Source organism: Oncorhynchus clarkii, chromosome 29 (genome assembly GCF_045791955.1).
Source record: "Oncorhynchus clarkii lewisi isolate Uvic-CL-2024 chromosome 29, UVic_Ocla_1.0, whole genome shotgun sequence".
NCBI lineage: Eukaryota > Metazoa > Chordata > Actinopteri > Salmoniformes > Salmonidae > Oncorhynchus > Oncorhynchus clarkii.
Genome location: NC_092175.1, coordinates 36,600,167 through 36,624,354, shown reverse-complemented (window position 1 = coordinate 36,624,354; position 24,188 = coordinate 36,600,167). Strand labels below are relative to the sequence as shown.

The 24,188-nt window shown below is 44.4% G+C and overlaps 2 protein-coding genes across 3 annotated transcripts; one reads left to right on the top strand and one right to left on the bottom strand.

Annotated features, from left to right (window-relative positions):
* Nucleotides 1-299: 299 nt before the first annotated feature.
* Nucleotides 300-16,942, top strand: LOC139387906 (abhydrolase domain containing 11). Its single transcript, XM_071134263.1, has 6 exons — nt 300-549; nt 2,594-2,729; nt 3,735-3,908; nt 5,756-5,926; nt 9,172-9,353; nt 10,598-16,942. The coding sequence occupies exons 1-6, from the start codon at nt 422-424 to the stop codon at nt 10,731-10,733; spliced, it is 927 nt and encodes a 308-aa protein (XP_070990364.1). The 5' UTR covers nt 300-421; the 3' UTR covers nt 10,734-16,942.
* On the bottom strand, nt 16,916-24,188 carry LOC139387905 (bicaudal-D-related protein 2-like). Of its 2 annotated transcripts, XM_071134261.1 has the most exons (7): nt 23,512-24,188; nt 22,785-22,904; nt 21,027-21,185; nt 19,425-19,516; nt 19,162-19,282; nt 17,689-17,936; nt 16,916-17,623 (listed from the first exon to the last, which is right to left on the bottom strand). In XM_071134261.1, the coding sequence occupies exons 1-7, from the start codon at nt 24,073-24,075 to the stop codon at nt 17,578-17,580; spliced, it is 1,350 nt and encodes a 449-aa protein (XP_070990362.1). In that variant the 5' UTR covers nt 24,076-24,188; the 3' UTR covers nt 16,916-17,577. The 2 variants fall into 2 exon arrangements, with proteins under 2 accessions (XP_070990362.1, XP_070990361.1); XM_071134260.1 differs by lacking the exon at nt 16,916-17,623 and having other exon boundaries at nt 17,627-17,936; nt 23,512-24,172.

Sequence of the window (24,188 nt, the reverse complement as noted above, 5' to 3'; positions counted from 1 at the left end):
ACCTGGGCTGTGTCGTAAAAGTGTATGACATTTTTTTTTGTTCTTAATTATCTGACTTGCCTAGTTAAATAAATAAAAAATGTAAATCAATGTGCTTTACTAGTGGAGGCAGGTAAGATGCCTTGGATATATAACTAATGTTATTGGCTTATTGGGGTAGTAGGAAAGTCTTTGAGGTTGACCATCCCGCTGCTAATTTAAGGGTAGGTTAAGATGTGGTTAATGTTAGGGTTACATTTTAAGAAGAGAAAATGTTTTAAAAAATAGGCGGGGTTTATGACTTTGTGGCTGTGGTAACTAGTGACTAATCATTCTCTTCTAATGTCAGTCAGAGAATGATTTTCTCTGCTCCGAAATCTGCAGAATAGAAAGCGTATGTTGTCGGTCAGCCTGGAAGAAAATTCAACGAGCCTACCTTGTCATGAGTGTTTTCTGTCGCTTACTCTCGAGAGGACTTCTCTGCGGACGGGCAACATGTCGGTTTGTAACCGGACAGCAGGATTTCAGCGGTGGCGTGCTGCGGATGACTCGGGCGGTTGGCTCGACCAGGTAACGTTAAATGCCCTCTACTTGCTACAGTCCAGGCTAATAAATTGACAGCGAGTTCACATTCTAGCTAGCTATCTTCTTTAGCTACGTAATTTTCATGTAAATGCACCGAATAACAACATTATAGGAGAAATTGGTTATCATCGATCTTTATTTGTGTATGTTTGTGTTATTTAGGGGTAGCTAGGGTATTTTATTTAGATGGATAGCTAATGGTAGTTAGCTAACTAACGTTAGCAGTACACTTGGTTGTGGACTAAATTAATACATTTCTACATTTTCTGTTGTATGACAAGCAATGTGTGCCCATCCGATGTTGCTTGCATTTATTGTATTGTGCGTTGTCAAATCTAAAGCCCAATATTTTACTAGCATTTTATCTAGCTAGCTAACCAGCTAGGCCAGCATTCCAACAATGACCCCGGCCCTACTCAGTGTTTGTTTAACTGTCCTAGGTTAGCAATGTAACGTTATGGTAAATCAGTTACATCGTTGAATGAGAATATCATGTTGACATAGTCAGTTACTTGTTTTGTTTACTACATTTCTTAGCCGAATTCATTACCAAGGATACGTTAACAATTCACTAACGTCATTGTCTCTTTCCTCTGTTGCATCCCTGTGAAGATAGTAATTTTATTATCAAATACACGACATGACCGAAAGTATGTGGACATCTGCTCGTCGAACATCTCATTCCAAAATCATGGGCATTAATATGAAGTTGGTCCCTCCCTTTGCTGCTATAATAGCCTCCACTCTTCTGGGAAGGCTTTCCACTAGATGTTTGGGACTTTCTTCCATTCAGCCACAAAAGTATTAGTGAGGTAGGACACCAACGTTGCTCGCAGTCAGCATTCCAATTCATCCCTAAGTTGTTCGATGGGGTTGAGGTCAGAGCTCTGTGCAGGCCAATCAAGTTCTTCCACACTGATCTTGACAAACCATTTCTGTATGGACCTCGCTTTGTGCACAGGAGCATTGTCATGCTAAAACAGGAAAGGGCCATCCCCAAACTGTTGCCACAAAGTTGAAGCACACAATCATCTAGAATATCATTGTGTACTGTAGCGTTAAGATTTCCCTTCACTGGAACTAAGGGGCTTAGTCCGAATCATGAAATACAGCCCAAGTCCATTATTCCTCCTCCGCCAAACTTTACAGTTGGCTCTATGTATTGGGGCAGGTAGCGTTCTCCTGACAACCGCCAAACTCAGATTCATACATCGGCCTGCCAGATAATGAAGTGTGATTTGTCACATGAAATGCTTACTTACAAGCCAACAGTGCAGTTCAAGAAGAGTTAAGAAAATATTTACCAAATAAACTAAAGTAAAAATAATAAAGAGTAACACAATAAAATAACAATAATGAGGCTATATACAGGGGGTAAGTGAGTCAATGTGCAGGGGTACAGGTTAGTCGAGGTAATTTGTACATTAAGCCAGAGAACGCGTTTCCACTGCTCCAGAGTCCAATGGCGGTGAGCTTTACACCACTCCAACCGACGCTTGGCATTGTGTATGGTTATCTTAGGCTTCTGTGCAGCTGCTCGGCCATGGAAACCCATTTGATGAAGCTCCCGAAGAACAGTTATTGTGCTGCATTGCTTCCAGAGGCAGTTTGGAACTTGGTAGTGAGTGTTGCAGCCGAGGACAGACGAGCTATGCGCTTCAGGACTAGACAGTCCTGTTCTGTGAGCTTGTGTGGCCTACCACTTCGCAGCTGAGTCGTTGTTGCTCCTAGACATTTCCACTTCACAATAACAGCGCTTAGTTGACCAGGGCAGAAATTTGACGAACTGACTTGTTGGAAAGGTGGCATCCTATGACAGTGCCACATTGATAGTCTTTGAGCTCTTCAGTAAATTAATTCTACTGCAAATATTTCTCTATGGAGATTGCATGGCTGTGTGCTCGATTTTATACACCTGTCAGCAACTGGTATTGCTGAAATAGCCTAATCCACTAATTTTGAAAGCATTTACATACACAAAAAAAAGTATGTTAACTCTAACAATGTGTTATTCTATTGTCTGTTGCAGCCCTGTGAACCTAACCTATGACGTGTTTGACGGGACAGGGGACGGCACCCCCCTGGTGTTCCTCCATGGGCTGTTTGGCAGCAAGTCCAACTTCCACTCTATAGCCAAGTCCCTGGTGCAGAGGACAGGCCGAAAGGTAACGCATAGTCTCACAAGGCAGACAACAGTTTCAAAAATATTACATGGGCGGCAGGTAGCCTGGTGGTTAAGAGCGTTGTGCAGGTAACCGAAAGGATGCTAGTTCGAATCCCAGAGGCGACTAGGTGTAAAATTTGGTCAATGTGCTGTTGAGCAAGGCACTTAACTCTTATTGCTCCTCTATGTAAATGTACAATTATTTACCACAAAGAGCAACGCATGTTAATATTAAGGACTGTAAATCCGGGATGGCTAACACATGAGGTGGGGGGATACACTAGGCTGTGTATGCCTTGGTCTCAACATATCTTTCTCTCTAAACAACCGGGTAAATAATCAATTCTATATACAAAATTCTGATTTATCTGAAGCCATGCTGATAAGGCTCAGTTATTCTCTCACATACAGCCAGTTATGCACAACTCGGGTCTTCGAGGGTGGCTGTTTTATTCATGCTTTCTATTTGTTGAGGGTTGTGAAACCAGATATGTGTTACAATCAGTGACCGTAATGCAGTTAAGTGCCAGTGAGAAATGAATACCAGCAGGATTATGGCCTGTACCCTCCTCCCACCCTACTCTCCCTCTCCTCTCATCCATCCTACTCTCCCTCTACGCCCACCATACTCTCCCTCTCCTCTCACCCTACTCTCCCTCTCCTCTCACCCTACTCTCCCTCTCCTCTCACCCTACTCTCCCTCTCCTCTCACCCTACTCTCCCTCTCCTCTCACCCTACTCTCCCTCTCCTCTCACCCTACTCTCCCTCTACGCCCACCCTACTCTCCCTCTACGCCCACCCTACTCTCCCTCTACGCCCACCCTACTCTCCCTCTCCTCTCACCCCAATGAATCCCTACTGTCCTTCCTTTCAATGAGTGATCACGAAGGACTGAACTGTAGTCTTCTATCTAGCCTATAGCCCTGTGCCTTCCCTCCTTTCCACCCCTCCATCTCCCTCCTCTCCACCACTCCCTAGTGTCCTAACTGTCCTTTGTCCAGTCAGGTGCTGACGGTCGACGCCCGTAACCACGGTACCAGCACACACAGCACCGATCTGACCTATGAGGCGATGACCAATGACTTGACGCACTTGCTCGCCCAGCTGCACATCGGGAAGTGCGTCCTGATTGGCCACAGCATGGGGGGCAAGGTCGCCATGACTACAGCCCTGTCGCAGGTGAACAAACGAACGACCCCGGAACATTAATATGAATCCTTACTACACTGTGGTCTCTGTGCCGCTTGAAGCTGCACTAATTACATTAGAAACCTGCAATGATTACTGCTGCACTGTACCATGGGAAAGTGACTGACCATCTCGCCTTACTTCCTTACAGTCCCAATACTTTTTTTGAATGCACTTTTAGATTATATCATCAAATTCACGAAAACGCAGTCATTTATGATATGCAGTGCATTCGGAAAGTATTCAGACCCCTTTTTTACGCTATAGCCTTATTCCTCATCAATCTACACACGGTACCTCATACTGACAAAGCTAAACTACATTTGCAAACATTTTATGCAAAAAAATGAAATACACATTTACATAAATATTCAGATGCTTTACTCAGTGCGCTGAAGCAACTTTGGCAGCGATTTAAAGTCTCGAGTCTTCTTGGGTATGACACTACAAGCTTGGCGCACCTGTATTTGGAGAGTTTCTCCCGTTCTTCTCTGCACATCCTCTCAAGCTCTGTCAGGTTGGATGGGGAGAGTCGCTACACAACTATTTTCAGGGCTCTCCAGAGCCGATCGGGTTCAAATCCGGGCTCTGGCTGGGCCACACAAGGACATTCAGAGACTTGTTCATCAGGTTTCATCAAGGATCTCTTTGTACTTTGCTCCGTTCATCTTTCCCTCAATCCTGACTAGTCTCCCAGTCCCTGCCGCTGAAAAACAACTTTGCAGCATGATGCTGCCACCACCATGCTTCACCATTGGGATGGTGCCACGTTTCCTCCAGACGTGACGCTTGGCATTCAGGCTAAAGAGTTACATTTTGGTTTCATCAGACCAGAGAATCTTGTTTCTCGTGGTCAGAGTCCTTTAGGTGCTATTTGGCAAACTATCATGTGCCTTTTACTGAAGAGTGGCTTCCGTCTGGCCACTCTACCATAAAGGCTTGATTGGTGGAGTGCTGCAGAGATGTTTGTCCTTCTGGAAGTTTCTCCCATCTCCACGGAGGAATTCTGGAGCTCTGTCAGTGATCATCAGGTTTTTGGTCACCTCCCTGACGAAGGCCCTTCTCCCCTGATTGCTCAGTTTGGCCGGGCAGCCAGCACTAGGAAGAGTCTTGGTGATTCAAAACTTCTTCCATTTAAGAATTATGGAGGCCACTGTTTTCTTGGGAACCTTCAATGCTGCAGAAATGTTTTGGTACCCTTCACCAGATCTGTCTCGGAGCTCTATGGACAATTCCTTCAACCTCATGGCTTGGTTTTTGCACTGTCAACTGTGGGACTTTTATATAGACAGGTGTGTATCTTTCTAAATCATATCCAATCAATTGAATCAAGTTGTAGATGTATATCTCAAGGATGATCAATGGAAACAGGATGCACCTGAAATCAATTTTGAGTCATAGCAATGGGTCTAAATACTTATGTAAATAAGGTATTTCTGTTTGATTTAAGTTTGCAAAAATGTCTAAACCTGTTTTCGTTTTGTCATTATGGGGTGTTGATTGTGGAAACACGATCAATTTTAGAGTAAGGCTGTAACGTAACAATGTTGGGAAAAAGTCTGTATGAATACTCCAAATTCACTGTATACGGTATATAATGATATTCACATTTGTGGGTTAATGTACTTCTACACTACGCCTCTTAAGAAGATTTTAGAAACTGAAGTGGTCACACTTTCCCATTGTATAGACGGGGCAGAACTTTTTTTTTTTTTCTAGTTCTCATTTCCTCTGCTCTTCTACCTCTGTTCTCTCCCTCCTTCTACCTGTCTCTTCATCGCTCTACCCCTCCCGTCAATCACCCCCTTCTCCTTCCTTTCCTCATATCTCACCGGTAGCCTGGCCTGGTGGAGAGGTTGGTGGTGGTGGACATCAGTCCAGCCCAGACCACCACCCGTACCAACTTCCACTCCTACATCCAGGCCATGAAGGATGTGAAGATCTCTAGCGACATCCCTCGCTCGACCGCCCGCCGCATGGCCGAGGACCAGCTACGCAAACTGGTCAAGGTTAGGGCAAGCTCCTCACTGGCTATCACTACTGTTATTACCACCAGGGTTCACACTACTGTTATTAACATCAGAGCTGTGTTCGAATACCCATACTGTATACTACATACTTAATGACTCTATATTATTAGTTCATTTTAGTATACTCTAAACTTATCCTTTCAGTTGAGCGTACTAGCGCTACGCCTATCTACCTGATGTTGATTGTTGCTACGAAACCTCTTGCTAGCTTGTCTAGCTAGTAATATATTACTCTAACATCTTATGACTTTGGGTGTGTTTGTTAATTCAATCTGGAGTGCCAGCGTGTGCTCTGGGCGTTTGTAAATTCAGAGAGTTTTGTTCTCTGAGCGTTCAGAGCGCACGCTGGACACTCTGGCCGAGGAGTAGGGTTGATCCCAGCTTTCTGGCACAATCAGACTCGAGTGCTCTGAAATCGGAGTAGATAGCCGGAGTGAATTTACGAATGCACTGAATTAACAATGTCCATTGAACGCACAACAGCTATCCCGCTTAGCTAAGAATGACGTGAATAATCAAGTCAATAAATGTTGGATAGTTAGCATGTTGTTAATATAGTTTGACGTATTAGTAGCCAACTAACATTAGGTAGCAAGCTAACAGATGGTACATACTGCTGTAATATGTTATGCAGTCTGTAAAGGACAGTGTAGCTAACAAATTGTCAGTCAACATAACTTGGAATGTATTTGAAAAGTTATTACTTTACTAAATTGCTCAACATTTTCTTAACATTTGTTGTAATTGGTTAAAGCAATGAATTTGTATCCGCTCACATTGAACTTGGGCTGCATATTTTCCGCCATTTTCTTCAAATCTGAAAAGGTTTGTGAAGCCACGCCCATTTTTGGAAGAATTGCATTATGCGTCCTAAAAGCACAGAAATAGTGTCCACTGCTTGTATACTTAGTATTTTGGCGAATGTAGTACGACATCCGGGAACTTTAGGCATAGTTACTATATCCATACTATGACCAATAAGCATAGTACATACAGTTGAAGTCAGAAGTTTACATACACTTAGGTTGGAGTCATTAAAACTCATTTTCAACCACTCCACAATTGTCTTGTTAACAAACTATAGTTTTGGCAAGTCAGTTAGGACATCTACTTTGTGCACGACACAAGTAATTTTTCCAAAAATTGTTTACAAACAGATTATTTCACTTATAATTCACTATATCACAATTCCAGTGGGTCAGAAGTTTACATACGCTAAGTTGACTGTGCCTTTAAACAGCTGGGAAAATGATGTCATAACTTTAGAAGCTTCTGATAGGCTATTTGACATCATTTGAGTCAATTGGAGGTGTACCTGTGGATGTATATCAAGGCCTACCTTCAAACTCAGTGCCTCTTTGCTTGACATCGTGGGAAAATCAAAAGTCAGCCAAGTCCTCAGAAAAAAAAATTGTAGACCTCCACACGTCTGGTTCATCCTTGGGAGCAATTTCCAAACGCCTGAGGGTACCACGTTCATCTGTACAAACTGTACACAAGTAAAGACCATGGGACCACAGCTGCCATACCGCTCAGGAAGGAGACACGTTCTGTATCCTAGAGATGAACGTACTTTGGTGCGAAAAGTGCAAATCAATCACAGAACAACAGCAAAGGACCTTGTGAAGATGCTGGAGGAAACGGGTACAAAAGTATCTATATCAACATTAAAACGAGTCCTATATCGACATCACCTGAAAGGCAGCTCATCAAGGAAGAAACCATTGCTCCAAAACCACCATTAAAAAAGCCAGACCACGGTTTGCAACTGCACATGGGGACAAAGACCGTACTTTTTGGAGAAATGTCCTCTGGTCTGATGAAACAAAAGTGGAACAGTTTGGCCACAATGACCATCATTATGTTTGGAGGAGAAAGGGGGAGGCTTGCAAGCTGAAGAACACCATCCCAACGCTGAAGCACGGGGGTGGCAGCATCATGTTGTGGTTGTGCTTTGCTGCAGGAGGGACTGGTGCACTTCACAAAATAGATGCCTTCATGAGGAAGGAGAATTATGTGGATATATTGAAGCAGCATCTCAAGACATCAGTCAGGAAGTTAAAGCTTGGTCACAAATAGGTCTTCCAAATGGACAATGACCTCAAGCATACTTCCCAAATTGTAGCAAAATGGCTTAAGGACAACAAAGTCAAGGTACTGGAGTGGCCATCACAAATCCCTGACCTCAATCCCATAGAAAATTTGTGGGCAGAACTGAAAAAGTGTGCGAGCAAGGAGGTCTACAAACCTGACTCGGTTAGACCAGCTCTGTCAGGAGGAATGGAAGGCTACCCGACACGTTTGACCCAATTTAAACAATTTAAAGGCAATGCTACTAAATACAAATTGAGCATGTAAACTTCTGACCAACTGGGAATGTGATGAAAGAAATAAAAGCTGAAATAAATCATTCTCTACTATTATTCTGACATTTCACATTCTTAAAATAAAGTGATGATCCTAACTGACCTAAAATATGGAATTTTTAGTAGGATTAAATGTCAGGAATTGTGAAACTGAGTTTAAATGTATTTGGCTAAGGTGTATGTAAACTTCCCACTTCAACTGTATGTGACAGTAGAGTAGTGGCCTGAGGGAACACAATGTGTTATGAAATGTAGTGTCTGGTAATGTTTTAAGTTGTGTGTGTGTATATAACTACCTTATGTTAATGGAACCCATAAGGCAGCAGCTAATAGGGATCTTTAATACATACAGGTACTACTGTTAATACCACCCAGAGTTCACACTACCTGTCACTATCATCTCACTACAACTGTAGCAACCCAATCGTCTGACAGCTGAAAGGCTATGTAATTGAACATACAACTGCTGTAATGAAGTAGTGAATGTAAAACATACCATTTTATTGCCCAAATGCAATTCCAGTAAATTATGCAAATGAACCTATAGACCGATCAGCATGACCAGTTAAATCGGTTAGCTGCCAAAAATACATTTAACTGTTAACATCCCTGGTCTTTGGAGACTGAATGCATGAATGCATTGTGAAACCAAATGGATATAAAGCAGTCTTCAATTGGTTGTTGACTAATCCCCAAGCACCATCTAAAGGGCTTTGGAATTGAGTAAAAAGCATTATTATATACTGTAATTGCAGCCCATTGATATGCCTTTTCTTTTGAAACCAAAGAGAAGGCATTTGGAGGACATACCCGGTGATAGTTTGTTTTAGTAATGGTGTTGTTCCTTCCTGTGTTCAGGAGCGCTCAGTGCGCCAGTTCCTGCTGACCAACCTGGTGGAGCAGAACGGACACTACGCCTGGAGAGTCAATCTGGACGCCATTGCCGCACACCTTGATGACATCATGAGCTTCCCTACCTTCGAAACCACATACGAGGGCCCCACCCTCTTCCTGGGCGGAGCCAGTTCTGCCTACATCAGGTATAAGATGTCATACAGTTTAATAGCTGTCATTGGTGTAAGACTGCTTTGTAATATTTCTATGATTTGGTTTGGTGTCTTCTGTTTCCCTACTTTGACTCTTCTCTCTTCCATCTTTTGTCTCTCTCTCTCTCTCTTTCTCCCTCTTCTCTCTCGCTCTGCTCTCTCCCTCCTCGCTCTGCTCTCTCCCTCCTCGCTCTGCTCTCTCCCTCCTCGCTCTGCTCTCTCCCTCCTCGCTCTGCTCTCTCCCTCCTCGCTCTGCTCTCTCCCTCCTCGCTCTGCTCTCTCCCTCCTCGCTCTGCTCTCTCCCTCCTCGCTCTGCTCTCTCCCTCCTCGCTCTGCTCTCTCCCTCCTCGCTCTGCTCTCTCCCTCCTCGCTCTGCTCTCTCCCTCCTCGCTCTGCTCTCTCCCTCCTTTCTCGCTCTGCTCTCTCCCTCCCTCCTCGCTCGCCCTCCTCTGTCTCGCTCTGCTCTCTCCCTTCTTTCTCTCCCTCCTCTCTCTCACTCTGCTCTCTCCCTCCTCGCTCTGCTCTCTCCCTCCTCGCTCTGCTCTCTCCCTCCTCGCTCTGCTCTCTCCCTCCTCGCTCTGCTCTCTCCCTCCTCGCTCTGCTCTCTCCCTCCTCGCTCTGCTCTCTCCCTCCTTTCTCGCTCTGCTCTCTCCCTCCGCTCTCTCCCTCCTCGCTCGCCCTCCTCTGTCTCGCTCTGCTCTCTCCCTTCTTTCTCTCCCTCCTCTCTCTCGCTCTACTCTCTCCCTCCTTGCTCTGCTCGCTCCCTCCTTGCTCTGCTCGCTCCCTCCTTGCTCTGCTCGCTCCCTCCTTGCTCTCTCCCTCCGCTCTCTCCCTCCTCGCTCGCCCTCCTCTGTCTCGCTCTGCTCTCTCCCTTCTTTCTCTCCCTCCTCTCTCTCACTCTGCTCTCTCCCTCCTCGCTCTGCTCTCTCCCTCCTCGCTCTGCTCTCTCCCTCCTCGCTCTGCTCTCTCCCTCCTCGCTCTGCTCTCTCCCTCCTCGCTCTGCTCTCTCCCTCCTCGCTCTGCTCTCTCCCTCCTTTCTCGCTCTGCTCTCTCCCTCCGCTCTCTCCCTCCTCGCTCGCCCTCCTCTGTCTCGCTCTGCTCTCTCCCTTCTTTCTCTCCCTCCTCTCTCTCGCTCTACTCTCTCCCTCCTTGCTCTGCTCGCTCCCTCCTTGCTCTGCTCGCTCCCTCCTTGCTCTGCTCGCTCCCTCCTCGCTCTGCTCTCTCTCTCCCCCTCTCAGTTCTGAGGACTATCCAGAGATCCAGCGGTTGTTCCCATGTGCAGACATCCAGTACATCCCAGACGCCAGCCACTGGATCCACGCAGACAAACCCCTGGACTTCATCAGCTCCATCAGCTCCTTCCTGCAGCCCTAACCTACCCTGCTCCAACCCTCTCCACCCACCACCACCTAATTACTAATCCTACCCTGCTCTCACCCTCTCCACCCACCACCACCTAATTACTAATCCTACCCTGCTCCAACCCTCTCCACCACCTAATTACTCATCCTACCCTGCTCCAACCCTCTCCACCACCTAATTACTAATCCTACCCTGCTCCAACCCTCTCCACCCACCACCACCTAATTACTAATCTTACCCTGCTCCAGCCCTCTCCACCCTCCACCACCTAATTACTAATCCTACCCTGCTCCAACCCTCTCCACCCACCACCACCACCTAATTACTAAAACTACCCTGCTCCAGCCCTCTCCACCCTCCACCACCTAATTACTAATCCTACCCTGCTCCAGCCCTCTCCACCCTCCACCACCTAATTACTAATCCTACCCTGCTCCAGCCCTCTCCACCCTCCACCACCTAATTACTAATCCTACCCTGCTCCAGCCCTCTCCACCCTCCACCACCTAATTACTAATCCTACCCTGCTCCAGCCCTCTCCACCCTCCACCACCTAATTACTAATCCTACCCTGCTCCAGCCCTCTCCACCCTCCACCACCTAATTACAGGACAACCGCTGGCCTTTAACATTATTCACACTAATACGGCACAGTGTTATCCAATGGCGGAAAATAACACGCTCCAAAGGGCATGCTGTGTTGCGAAGGCTCTGAGGGTGTCGGTCACTGCTGTTGCCTGCACTCGTCAAAGTTCAAATAATTGTTTGACCTTTCCAACGTATGTGCGTGGTGTTCTCGCTCTGAGCAAAACGCCTTGTGCGAATAATGTGAAAGGCCTGTTAGGCTCCGCCCACTCACACTGGGGTCCACCTCTTAAAACAGCCAGTAGGTAGAGCTTCAAACCAGAGGAGGCACAGCCATCTTAGTAGACAATGCTAATATTGCTAACCCTGGACCAAACTCACTCTTTCCATGCTGTTTATCTTGCGCTTAAAGGAGCTGTATGGAATGTATGGAAAATGCCCTTAATTCATCTATAGTAATAGTGGAATGACAGTGTTTCATCATATTTTGTTCCCCAAAAAAGGTTATTGGGCTCACAAAAAATTGCATTCTAATGGTGCAGCCTTCTTATTGGTCAATAAAAGACGGACCGGACCATCTCTTGTGAAATTGACAACGAGTTACATATAGCTCCTTTAACCGACATATTGTAATCAAGGATTTGTGTAAATCCTGTATTACCGTACTTAATAGATATGTAAATATTAAGAAAAGTAGGTAGTTGGGTAGTAAGAGGTTGAGATTATATTTAAAGTAGATAGATTGACAGTTTGTTTTTAAACGAGGGAGTGTTTTTAGGTATGAGTTACTAATCCAAAGATCCTCTCGTCATTGTTGCACAGTACCATTCTACTCTAATCAGGTTGATGTAAATCAGCATTGAAGAAAGGCTTTGAGCCAGGTCTTATATAGTCTAGTCTGGACATGTTCTGTATGTATGTGGCTATGTCTCAAATGGCACCCTGTATCCCATATAGTGCACTAGTTACAGATGCACTATTCGGAAACTGCTGTGCCATTTCCTGGTTGCAAAAATTGAATATCTTGCCTAATGTCAGTTTGTGACATACAGGAAAGTATAGTGTGGAGAATCATTGTACCATCTAAACTGCTGTGAAATAATCCATAACCTAAAATATTGTATTTCTTAGCTGTTTGAAACTGGTGTTCAAATCTGAAAGTAAAAGATGCAAAAATGTAACTTAATCACGGGAAGCATAGAAATAGCGCACATAGAACAGATCTACCACTTCTTAGACTTGCTTTCAATGAGAATGACAGATCTATAACTTAAATGTTTATGTGAATTTGGTCAGATCGCCCAAAAATGTACATAGTGCACTGCTTTTAAAGCTGCAATATGTAGGGAATAGGGTGTCATAACAGCCTTAATATAGTGCACTATGTAGTCCAGGGATGTCAAACTCAATCCACTGAGTGCGTAGTGTCTGCAGGTTAAGACCTAGACAACCAGGTGAGTTCCTTACTAATTAATGACCTTAATTTATCAATCAAGTACAAGGGAGGAGTGGCCCTCCGTGGAACGAGTTTGACACGTGTGACATAGTGCAACAAGGAAATAGAGTGTCTAATTTGAGACAATGCCTGAGATACATCGCAGTTCTAACCCTACAGTATGGGGAATATGGTGTGATCTCTAAAGCAGCCAGACTGTGTCTCTGGGATGGGTAGTCTAGAGGGGTGATTCAGCAGGGAGCTTGGCAGAACAAAAATATAATCGCCTTCTAGTTCTGTGGTTGGAACCCTGGTTCATAATGCTGGCCGAGAAGTGAAGCCTGGCCTAAAGACGAGCCAAGCGGAGAGAATGTAAAGCACAGCTAAAGCATTATTTACAAAGCATCTCGGAGTAGGAGTACTGATCTAGGATCAGTGTGCCCCTGTTTTTGCCTGATGACTCAAATTGAATTATTCCGCTGCTCTATCGTTCGCTACATACTTCAGTCTGACTGCCATCATTAACCAGGCATGTTTCCATCCAACCTTTTTTTTTTAATGCGATTTATGGTACCCGTCGGATAAAAAGAATGCCACGATAGCCTTGATGGAAAAAGCTAATTTGTCAGTGAACTTTCCAAATGTAGACTAAACAAAATACGCTAGACATGGTGGGATATTTTTGTTGTAAAATGTATTATGCGAGAACTGGTGGTCCTTCATTACGACTCGGGAAAGTATGCAGTTTATTAGGCTTCATATGAAATAAGTTATGAGGAACTTCACATGGTGGTGAAAGTGCAAGGGGATTAGCTTGATGCTGCTTTCCAATAAATATTGAGGGTCTTATTCTAGTGACACGCTGATCGATGTTTGGCTGCAATTTGACAAATAAAAATGATCTTTCTCTTTAGTCCATAATCATTCAGAACAGGTTGATCTTTAAGGCATTCCTCGTCGATCACCAAACATTTCTGAGGAAAATCCAACGTTAAAGGCTTTGATTAAGGCTTTGCTCTCCTTTTAAATTCATGTTGCGCTTTTGGCGAGAGGTGCACTTGATTTGAGAAGCCCTGCGCACCGGGTAAGCAAAGTTCCCATTTTGAACCATTTCAGTTGTCTGAAAAGTTAAACTGGGGGACTGGGAGATCTGTGGCTAACTCGAGTGCGCCTACTTGGGTGGCCAATCTGATATATCAAATCACAGTGCCTAAGGAGCTTCCACGACCTCAGGCCATAGCAAAGTTTGATACTTGCCCAACTTAGATGTAATAACTTGTAAAACCATGACCACAGAGAGACTGTCAAAGAATACAGCAAAGAGCGAGTTCATGTTAAAAATATGTATTCAACACTATGCTCCCCTCTGCCTTGCAAGTGCTACACCAACTGATCTATTTTGTAATCAAATCTCAAGTTTTAAAAAATTGCCAGGCCAGGTATATAGCCAATATGCTGTGTTAATATATTAGGCCTACTGCACAAACCTCATCCTTACAGGACTGCTTTTATTGGGTTAATGTTACATTTATAATAATAATCCAGAGCGGTATCTCGTGTTGCATTTTGACTGCGAAAGTGATCTTGACTCAAAGGTTGGTGACAACTGATCTGAGCTGTTGACTAAAGCGCACAAGCCAATACCGGAGTGGCCACATTCGCTATATAACGCAACATTTTTTTTGTGACAAAACCATCAGTAGGCCTGGAGTTGAAAGTGCCATGGAAACCCATTTAACTTTTTTATTGGGTACATGTGAATCCGCAAAAGGTATTTTTATGTGCACTACGTCATCACGCACGGCCTTTTATCCACAAGTCCATTTGATGGAAACTCATCTCTGCAGATTTTTTAAATATTCACGTGAAAATCTGTCGCCAATTGGATGGAAACCTAGCTATTGAAGTCGTTTGCGGTGATGTCAAAGAGGGGTGTTGTAATCAGCGATTGGCTCATCTCTAACTAATCAAACCTCTGCTTTAACCGTGTGTGTTCTGGCTTTGGCCCAACCCATCTGTTTCTGGGACCAATCAGAACGGTTAGAATGTTTTTTTCTGTTCTAGAAATCGTTGTGGAAGTACTCAAATTTAGACTCATTGCGGTGAAGCAATTAACACCCGTGGGTGTGGTGTAGCGTTTGGCTGGAGCAAGGTGCTTGGGTAGCCAGGCAACCCCTGGGGGGGGGGGGGGGGGGGAGTGTATATATATATATATATATATCAGCACTCCTAATCCTACAATGCTTTATGAATACGGGCCCTAATTGTTTTATATTGGAAGTCTGGACTAAAGACAGGACCTCTCAAGCAGAGGGAATGTAAAGTACAACTGCAGCGCTGAACCATAGATTAGGATGCTGATCTAGGATCAGTTTTTCCTTTTTAGATCATAGTAAATAACGTATGAACAAAGGGTGAACCTGATCCTAGATGAGCACTCATGAATAAGTGCTCTGGTTCTGTCTGAACTGACGTGGATTTAGCACCTGATGTCAGTGAAGGAACATCTACGGCTCCCCAGAGAGATCGGGGCTGTTGTGTTGCTGTGTGCAATCTCTTTTATACATGGTGTGTTTTGTGTGCGGTATGTTACTAAGCCTGTGGGAATTAGCCAGAAAGGAGAACAAAGTGGTAAAATGATTGTTACCGAATGGAATAAGACATTAAGTGAAAGCACACAGTGTAGCCTAGTGTTAAAGCTGTGTTTTTTTGTTTGTTGGTATCATATCCTCAGCTGGGGAAAAAAAGGTGTTGCAATTGATGCAAACGCTTTAGTAAATCTGACCCTTAGTCTTTGGAATTAATTTCAGTATTTTTTTGTCGTACTACTAGATTACATGTAGTGTAACACGTTTGACCTTTTTTATAGTGTGATGTCATTCAGATAGCTAAATAGCTATCTTTCTATGCCATTTTAAGCGCTAATAAAGCTATATCTTTCCAGGTACTGTATTATCTCCTGTATCTCCCAGGTTAGACTCTACAGCAGAGGGGGTCCTACTCTGGTCCTGGGGAATCTACTGGACCTGCAGGGTTTTGTTCCAGCCCTACACTAACACACTCTGGAGATCCCTAGGACGGTGGGTCCTGACTCCCAACACTAACACCTTTATTCAACTAATCAAGTTCCAGACAGAAGACCATGAATAGTAGATTACTTGAAACTGGTGTGTTTAGTGTAGGGTTAGAACAAAAGCCTTCACTCTCTCGGACTGGAGTTGGAAAACCCAATGCTCTACACTACACTCTGGGTAATATTCTCTACTCTTCTGTGTTGTGAGTGGCCATTTTGTAAAAAATTAACTGTGTACTCTGTGATAATCTACTAGCGTCTGTTTCAATGGTCATTTATTCAAGTATATGAATCACTTTGACTCTGTAGACAAAGGCTGCATTTACACAGGCAGCCCAATTCTGATATGTCGTTTGACCAATCAGATGTTTCGCAAATAATTGGGCAAAAGATCAGAATTGGCCTGCCATGTTTTAGTGTTCATGGGTATGTCAGATATGATGCAAAAATCTAACTCATATTGTCCTTAATCTTATCAGATTTCCTCTACTGTGGTCGGGTTTGTTCTTCAGTGAAATGTTTTGGTGCTTGTGTGTCTGGGGAAAAGTACAATCAGTGATACTGCAGCTCAGTCTGTCTGTGTGTTTGTGCCTCTGTGGCTTTTTTTTGTTTTCATCTCCTTTTCATCTCTGTAAAATTTGTAACAAGTTTCCGCAGTTATCCAGCAGCTCTGAGACTGGTCTCCGTGTTGCCAGTTATATTTTATCACAGTAACTCATAGCCCCAAAAGGGTCCTAGTTTGTTTATAATTTTTGTAGTTGAAAGTATTTTGATCAGTTGCAAGGTAAACAAAAAGTGTACTCCATTGGATGCCAGGTTTGAATAACTAAAGATATCAGAATGGTTCGTGTTGAACTAGCTTACCCTTGTTTTAACTAAAATAGTTGTAATTGAGTAGCTAGGCAATCCCCTACCAATCATACTCAGACCCCAGGGTTCATATTGGCTTTCTGTTGGTCAAGAATGTGTCTAGGGGAAAGATTTACAGATATTGAACCTGGGTTGATGGGGTTTGCACTTTTGGGACTATTCCATTAACACTGTACAAGCTCAATCAAGCGCACACCTAAAGTATTTGAAATAAAACCAATACTAATTGAACCAATTTAACCCAGGTATGAGGTGAAATGTTTAATGTATTTATGTTCATGTTGAAATTGACAAACCGTAATTTAGTCTATTTTACTATGAGCATGCCTTTTCATCCTCTCGTTCAGTTGTCGATAGGCCTATGCATTTTAACTTTGCCACAGTAACGTTCATTCAATGTCAAGAAATGTTATGTAGTTGTGAGATACATTGGGTGAATAATTGAGAAATATTTGATGATGTATTACTGATGTATATTAAAATTGAAGGAAATAAAAACAAATGTCTTGTCGTCCTGTCTCATACCAGTTAGTCTGCGCTTGGTAAATATTATGGGTTAAGGAGAATGGGAAGTTGTGATATCCTTGGGACATTGTGGCTGTTTTATCCCTAATTTTTAGCTGTGTACTTGTATCCTCGACTAGAATAAATAGCACGCTCAGCATTTGGAAGGACGTTTCAATTACTTTAATCAAAGACACGCGTTATAGTTAAATTAATGATTACAGTTGGAGAGACTCTACAACCCAAATGTACTATGAATGTTTTCCTCAAGTAGAGAATTATTCTCATTGTGAATGTGTGTAATCCATGTATCTCTCCCAGTAGGAATCAACAGTTTGAAAAATGTATAAAGTAGCAATGATTTGTCCCTCTCATGTTGTATTATAAGTCTATGGTATGAAACCCCTCCAGTCTGCTGCTGCTACTCGACGACCGCTCTCATGTTGTATTATAAGTCTATGGTATGAAACCCCTCCAGTCTGCTGCTGCTACTCGACGACCGCGACACCGGTGACGCCTGCGCTGCATCCTGGTCACCATGACGACCCGTCTTCCCCCTCTTCAGCCTGTCCCTCCAGGTAACAGGGGTGCGTTGTAGGGCCGGCGAGGGGGCAGGGGTGGAGGCTGGCCTCTGGTGTGGGGGTTCTTTAGTTCTCCTCAGCAGCCCCAGACGGGAGGGTTTCCTCTGGGCTTGTTCTGCTGCTTGCTGGCTCTGGAGCTGCTGCTGTAGGATCCTCTGGATGTCGTCCTGACACGGAAATACATTTGACATATTTATTGACTAATGGTAAAAAACAGACTATTGATGGATTATTTCTCATTATGGCAGTTGTATTTATGTTTATCTTTTACCTTTGATAATACCTACGTCATCAAAATATGTGTGCAACAAAAGTTCAACATTCACACTTTGCTTCCAGTTCTGTCAAACCGTCTATGCATACATTCGATAAATCCGTACCATTGGAAATGAATGCACTTCCGGTGTACGAAAATACAATGACGCTATCGGTGTGATCGAGGCCTTAGACACCAAACTTGGTACACATTCTGACCAGTGATGTAATGGTAAAAAAAGAAATGTGTGTTAACTCACTAATGCTCAGTGACTTTCAACATGGCACCGTCATAGGATGCCACCTTTCAGTTCATAAAATTTCTGCCCTGCTAGAGCTGCCCCGGTTAACTGTAAGTGCTGTTATTGTGAAGTGGAAACTTCTAGGAGCAACAACAGATCGGCCAACCAAGCTCACAGAACGGGACTGCTGAAGTGTGTAAAAATTGTCTGTCCTCAGTTGCAACACTCACTACCAAGTTCCAAACTGCTTATGGAAGCAACGTCAGCACCCGAACCGCGCTTCTTAACACACGCTCACTTAACCCGGAAGCCAGCTGCACCGATGTGTAAAACACCTTTCTAATTACGACAGAAGTCAGCCTGCAGACGCCCGGCCCGCCACAAGGAGTCACTAGAGTGCGATGAGTCAAGTAAAGCCCCCAGGCCTAATCGCCCAACATCAAAGCCTGACCTCACTAATGCTCTTGTGGCTGAATGGAAGCAAGTCCCCGCTGCAATGATCCGAAGACTGGAGGCCGTCATTCCAGTAGAGGGGGGGACCATCTCTATATTAATGCCCATGATTTTGGAATGAGATGTTCGACGAGCAGGTGTCCACATACTTTTGGTCACTTTAGTGTATGTCATGTCATATTGCACCATTAGAGGAAGTTGGTCCCTCACCACCAGATGGCCCCAGGCTCTATTACTCCTTTATCATGCTAGGATACCAGCTGGATGCATTATACCGTGTGTGTTAACCCATGGGTAATTTGCCATTGTCCCTCATTAGTGAGAGCTTGTTTTCCACCGTAACCTAACCCCAGCTGAGAACATATGTTGCTACTGTATGTCTCAGACATATCCATTTTTCCGACTCGCTCTCTCTTTCTCTCCTCCCACCATCTTTTAGTACCTTCCAGGCCTCTAGTTCCAGTGAGAGCTCCAGTCGTTTCTGCACAGCCTCCAACAGCTGGTTGTTCAGTAACATCATCTCTGTCTTACTGCGGAGAAGCTCCGCCTCCATGGCCTTCTTCCTGTTCAACAGGAAGGGGAAAAAAAACTAAACAAAACATCAATGTGTCATTTTTCTACAGGAACAATGCAGTTCCCTCTTAGAGGAGACATTGACACTTATCTTTGCTGTGTGTGTGTATGTGTGTGTGTGTGTACACGCACTTGTCCATGGCATCGTCTCTGTCCCGTAGTGCCTGTTGTAGAACAGCACTGTCATCCATACCATTCCCTTTTTTAACCCAGAACTGGGAATCCTGGGGAAAACAAAGCAAGAGAGAGTGGTTGGGAGAAAAAAGGCAGGTTTGTTTTATTTATATTCACACAGTAATGGAATACATTGACATAAAAGGGTGTTTCTTACTATTGATGACATCAGTTCTTCTGCTAGTTGGAATAAAATCTTTGCTGATGTATTCTGACCTTCCGTGTATGCATTACGCCTGGGAGTCATGTGGTGATGCATTACGCCTGGGTGTCATGTGGTGATGCATTACGCCTGGGAGTCATGTGGTGATGCATTACGCCTGGGTGTCATGTGGTGATGCATTACGCCTGGGTGTCATGTGGTGATGCATTACGCCTGGGTGTCATGTGGTGATGCATTACGCCTGGGAGTCATGTGGTGATGCATTACGCCTGGGTGTCATGTGGTGATGCATTACGCCTGGGTGTCATGTGGTGATGCATTACGCCTGGGAGTCATGTGGTGATGCATTACGCCTGGGAGTCATGTGGTGATGCATTACGCCTGGGACTCATGTGGTGATGCCTGGGAGTCATGTGGTGATGCATTACGCCTGGGTGTCATGTGGTGATGCATTACGCCTGGGAGTCATGTGGTGCTGCATTACGCCTGGGAGTCATGTGGTGATGCATTACGCCTGGGAGTCATGTGGTGATGCATTACGCCTGGGAGTCATGTGGTGATGCATTATGCCTGGGAGTCATGTGGTGATGCATTACGCCTGGGAGTCATGTGGTGATGCCTGGGAGTCATGTGGTGATGCCTGGGAGTCATGTGGTGATGCATTACGCCTGGGTGTCATGTGGTGATGCATTATGCCTGGGAGTCATGTGGTGATGCATTACGCCTGGGAGTCAAATCAAATCAAATGTATTTATATATAGCCCTTCGTACATCAGCTGATATCTCAAAGTGCTGTACAGAAACCCAGCCTAAAACCCCAAACAGCAAGCAATGCAGGTGTAGAAGCACGGTGGCTAGGAAAAACTCCCTAGAAAGGCCAAAACCTAGGAAGAAACCTAGAGAGGAACCAGGCTATGTGGGGTGGCCAGTCCTCTTCTGGCTGTGCCGGGTGGAGATTATAACAGAACATGGCCAAGATGTTCAAATGTTCATAAATGACCAGCATGGTCCAATAATAATAATGTGAGTCATGTGGTGATGCATTATGCCTGGGAGTTATTTAAATGCCACAGAGTAATTAAAATTCCATTGAAACAAGGTTGAGCTAACTGAACCCATCAGGTCACATACCTGAACTGAACTAGTCTGGGCTCACCTGAGGGGCGGTGTCTAAACTCACCTGACATGAACTGTTAGCCTCTGAGCTACTGTTGGATAGGCACAGATTTACTCATCTTTGTATTCTATGGGTTTGCCTGTGGGGGTGGGATCTAAGCTCACCTAAGAGGTGTGAGTGCAAGCCTGGGTCACATTCACTTAAAACTGAGGTACTAAATGCATCCTTGAGGACCCTGGCCTAACTTGTGCTGTGTGGCTGAGAGCTAGTTTAGGTTCACCTGTGCTGTGTGGCTGAGAGCTAGTTTGCGTGCGACGTTCTGCAGCAGGACCAGCGCTGTATCCAGACTGTTCTCCTGAACAGATGGTTCTACTGTGCTGGACTCTGCTTCTGTCAGAGGAAGCAACAACCTCAGAACGGACTGAACCTCCTCTGTAACCTAGAGAGAGAAACAGTCAAGGCATTCATGCAGAAGAACAGCTCCTGACTTTTATAACTTCTTGTTTGTTAAGATCACAATGAAAATGTGCTACAAAATATAAGTAATCAAATTATACAACTGAAGATCGAGGACAAGATTGACAGAGTGAGTTAGATTTTTTTATTTTTATCTTAATCGTGCTAGCTAGCTAAATCCAAATTTGTCAGTTAGTTTACTAGGAAGTTAATCCCTGGAATTTGGGGAATTTTTCTTAAATTCACTTATCCTTGGCAATAAATGGAGCATCAGAATTGGCAAGAAATTATTTAACCAGGGGCCTGGCCTTTGCCAGGGTTGCAATCTCAGCCCTGCGCGCTTGGCCACTATTCAAGAAAAATCCTCAGCCCCGTTGTTGGTCTCCACAATACAGAGGTTAAATGCCTGCTCTTCGCAGATGACCTGTGCCTGCTGAAACCCACAGCACATCACCTAGAGCAGTACTGCCAGACATGGGCCTTGGCAGTAAATCCCCAAAACACTAAAACAATGATTTTCCAGAGAAGATCTCGATTGGTACAAAATATACAGAGTACTGCACACACAACAATTACTTAGGTTTCAAAATAAGCTCAACTGGATACCTAAATGAGTCAGTGAATGAATTGAGAGAGAAAGCACAAAAAAACGAATCAAAATAGAAATACCTCGTCTAGTTTGGCTAAAACTAATTGAATGTATCATTGAATCAATTGTACTTTATGGCAGCGAGGTGTGGAGTCCACTTGCAAAATAAGATTTCACTCAATGGGGCAAACACCTACAGTACATGTCCAGAGGAAAACTACAACAATGCATGCAGGGCAGAATTAGGCCAATATCCACTAATAATAACTCCAAAAAAAGCAATGAAGTTTTGAAAACATCTAAAATATAGTGACCCCTTCAAATAATTTACCAAGCCCTGCAATGCCAGAAAATATTTCCCTCATCCAGCTGGTCCTGGGGCTGAGTTCACAAATCGGTTCTACTAACACACTGAAGCCTCAGGACCAGAACATCCAATCAATCAGAATAAACCAAATGACACAGTCAAAACAAAAACTACATTACTTATTGGGAAAAACAAGCACAAAGCAAAATCCTGTGCTATCTGGCTCTAAATTGACAGTACGCCATTGAAAACTATTTGACCACGGTTACTGATTAAAACCTTTAGAAAAACGTTGAAAAAGTACAGGATCAGTGAGCACAGCCTCCATATAGAGGAAAGGCTGTGCAACCACTTGTACCACAGCAGAACCCGAGGCAGAGCTTTATTTCCTGAGGGAGGGGGTGAGAGAAGGATGGATGGAGGGAGGGAGGGAGGGTGGGGAAAGAGTTTAACATAAACACAGACTTCTAAAGGTGACGTGCTTCACAGAAACAGAAAGGATTCACTCCTGTTAGTCTACTTCCAGAGCCTCCATTCAAGCCCTGTGGTCATGTGATTCTTGTTATTCAGCCTTTATACATCAACACTGATCTTGTTTTTGTATGTTTCAACAATTGCATGACCTTTGAAATTACCTGTCGAATGTATGGTTATGCTTGACTGTATTTGAAGTGTGTGTGTGTTACCTTCTCCCTGTGTTGGATCCATCCCGGTTCGTCTCTGTTCTCCTGTAGTTTGTCCACCTGAGCCTTCAGCCTCAGACTGCGTCTCACTGACAGCGCCACCTCCCGACGCACTTCCTTCAACTACACACAAGCACATTTGTAAAGAAGCATGTATAACAAATTCCTACAGGTGTTGCTGAATTTCCTCTTCCTTTCAACTAGACACACACCAACAGTGTTACATGCAAAACACACACACACACACACACACCACCAGTGTTACATGCATAACACACACACACACCACCTGAGGCACTACCTTTAACCATGCGCACACACACACAACCTTCAGCTAAGAATAAATGGTGTCATGAAAAACTCAGGCACAGTGGTAAACGGTGCTAATCCAGATTCCTGGAAGATGAGACACAGCAGAGACAAATCCTGTTGTACTGGATACGCATGCGAAAGCTCATATTACACACGCACACAGATACACCAGGCCCCTAACTGATAAGAGCCCAACGAGCGACAACAATGTTCCCTTCAGCCACAAATCAAACCTGTCTCTATGAGCTGATAACATTCTATAGCAGAGTATGACACACTTGTACTGAACGAGGTGAAAGATCTGTTCTGGTCCAAGATCTTTGAAAACCATAACAAGTACTGCGTCAAATTATATTCAATATACTTTCTTGGCCGCACAGCACACACATTTTATTTTTGTCCGTCCTCACTCTCTCACCGTGTCGGACACTGGTCCTAATGTTCTGCGTCTGCCGAGCTGTTGTCCACTCCTGATGAGGTCCGGTAAGGTTCGGTCTACGTAGCTCCGTCTGAAAGGGCTTTTATCCTCACTGACCTCATCAGAACCATCTCCCTCACTGACCATGGTCAAAACACCTGGATCGCCATTCTCTATGGCCAAACTCTCCTTGACCACGGTCAGCTCACCAGAACCATCAGGACCAGCATCTTCTGCGGTCAAAGATTGCATCAAGCAGGTACTGGTCATGGTCAACAGATCATGACAGTTGTCCCCCTCTTCGGTCAGCGAAGTCAACCTTTCTGTGACCACATCCTCCTTTTCTGGGTCATCCTCTGGTTCGGTCGTGGTCGAGCTTGAATCATCCTGTGTTTGTATTTCATCTCTCAGTATTGTAGACCGTGTGGTTGAACTGCCACTGACAATGCCAGGCAGCTGGTGTCCATCTTCCAGGGTGTGCAGGGAGTAGCAGAGTTGTTCCATGGCAGTCAACTGTGGTCTCAGTCTCTCGTTCAGGATGGAGAAAGGCACAGGGTCTCCCATGGCATAATAGAGGGGTCACAACCACCAAACACCAAACCGACAACAGGAGAGTTCGAGAGAAAGAATTGAAGAGAGGAGCTCACAATCTCACTGGGACAAAAACAATGACTGGC

Coding starts and splice junctions, on each gene's coding strand:
- LOC139387906 (XM_071134263.1), top strand. CDS start 422: ATGAGTGTTTTCTGTCGCTTACTCTCGAGAGGACTTCTCTGCGGACGG. Junction 550..2,593: donor CGGGCGGTTGGCTCGACCAG/GTAACGTTAAAT, acceptor TGTCTGTTGCAG/CCCTGTGAACCTAACCTATG. Junction 9,354..10,597: donor GCCAGTTCTGCCTACATCAG/GTATAAGATGTC, acceptor TCCCCCTCTCAG/TTCTGAGGACTATCCAGAGA.
- LOC139387905 (XM_071134260.1), bottom strand. CDS start 24,075: ATGGGAGACCCTGTGCCTTTCTCCATCCTGAACGAGAGACTGAGACCA. Junction 22,905..23,511: donor TAGGACCAGTGTCCGACACG/GTGAGAGAGTGA, acceptor GCTTGTGTGTAG/TTGAAGGAAGTGCGTCGGGA. Junction 17,937..19,161: donor TGGAACTAGAGGCCTGGAAG/GTACTAAAAGAT, acceptor TTTCCGTGTCAG/GACGACATCCAGAGGATCCT.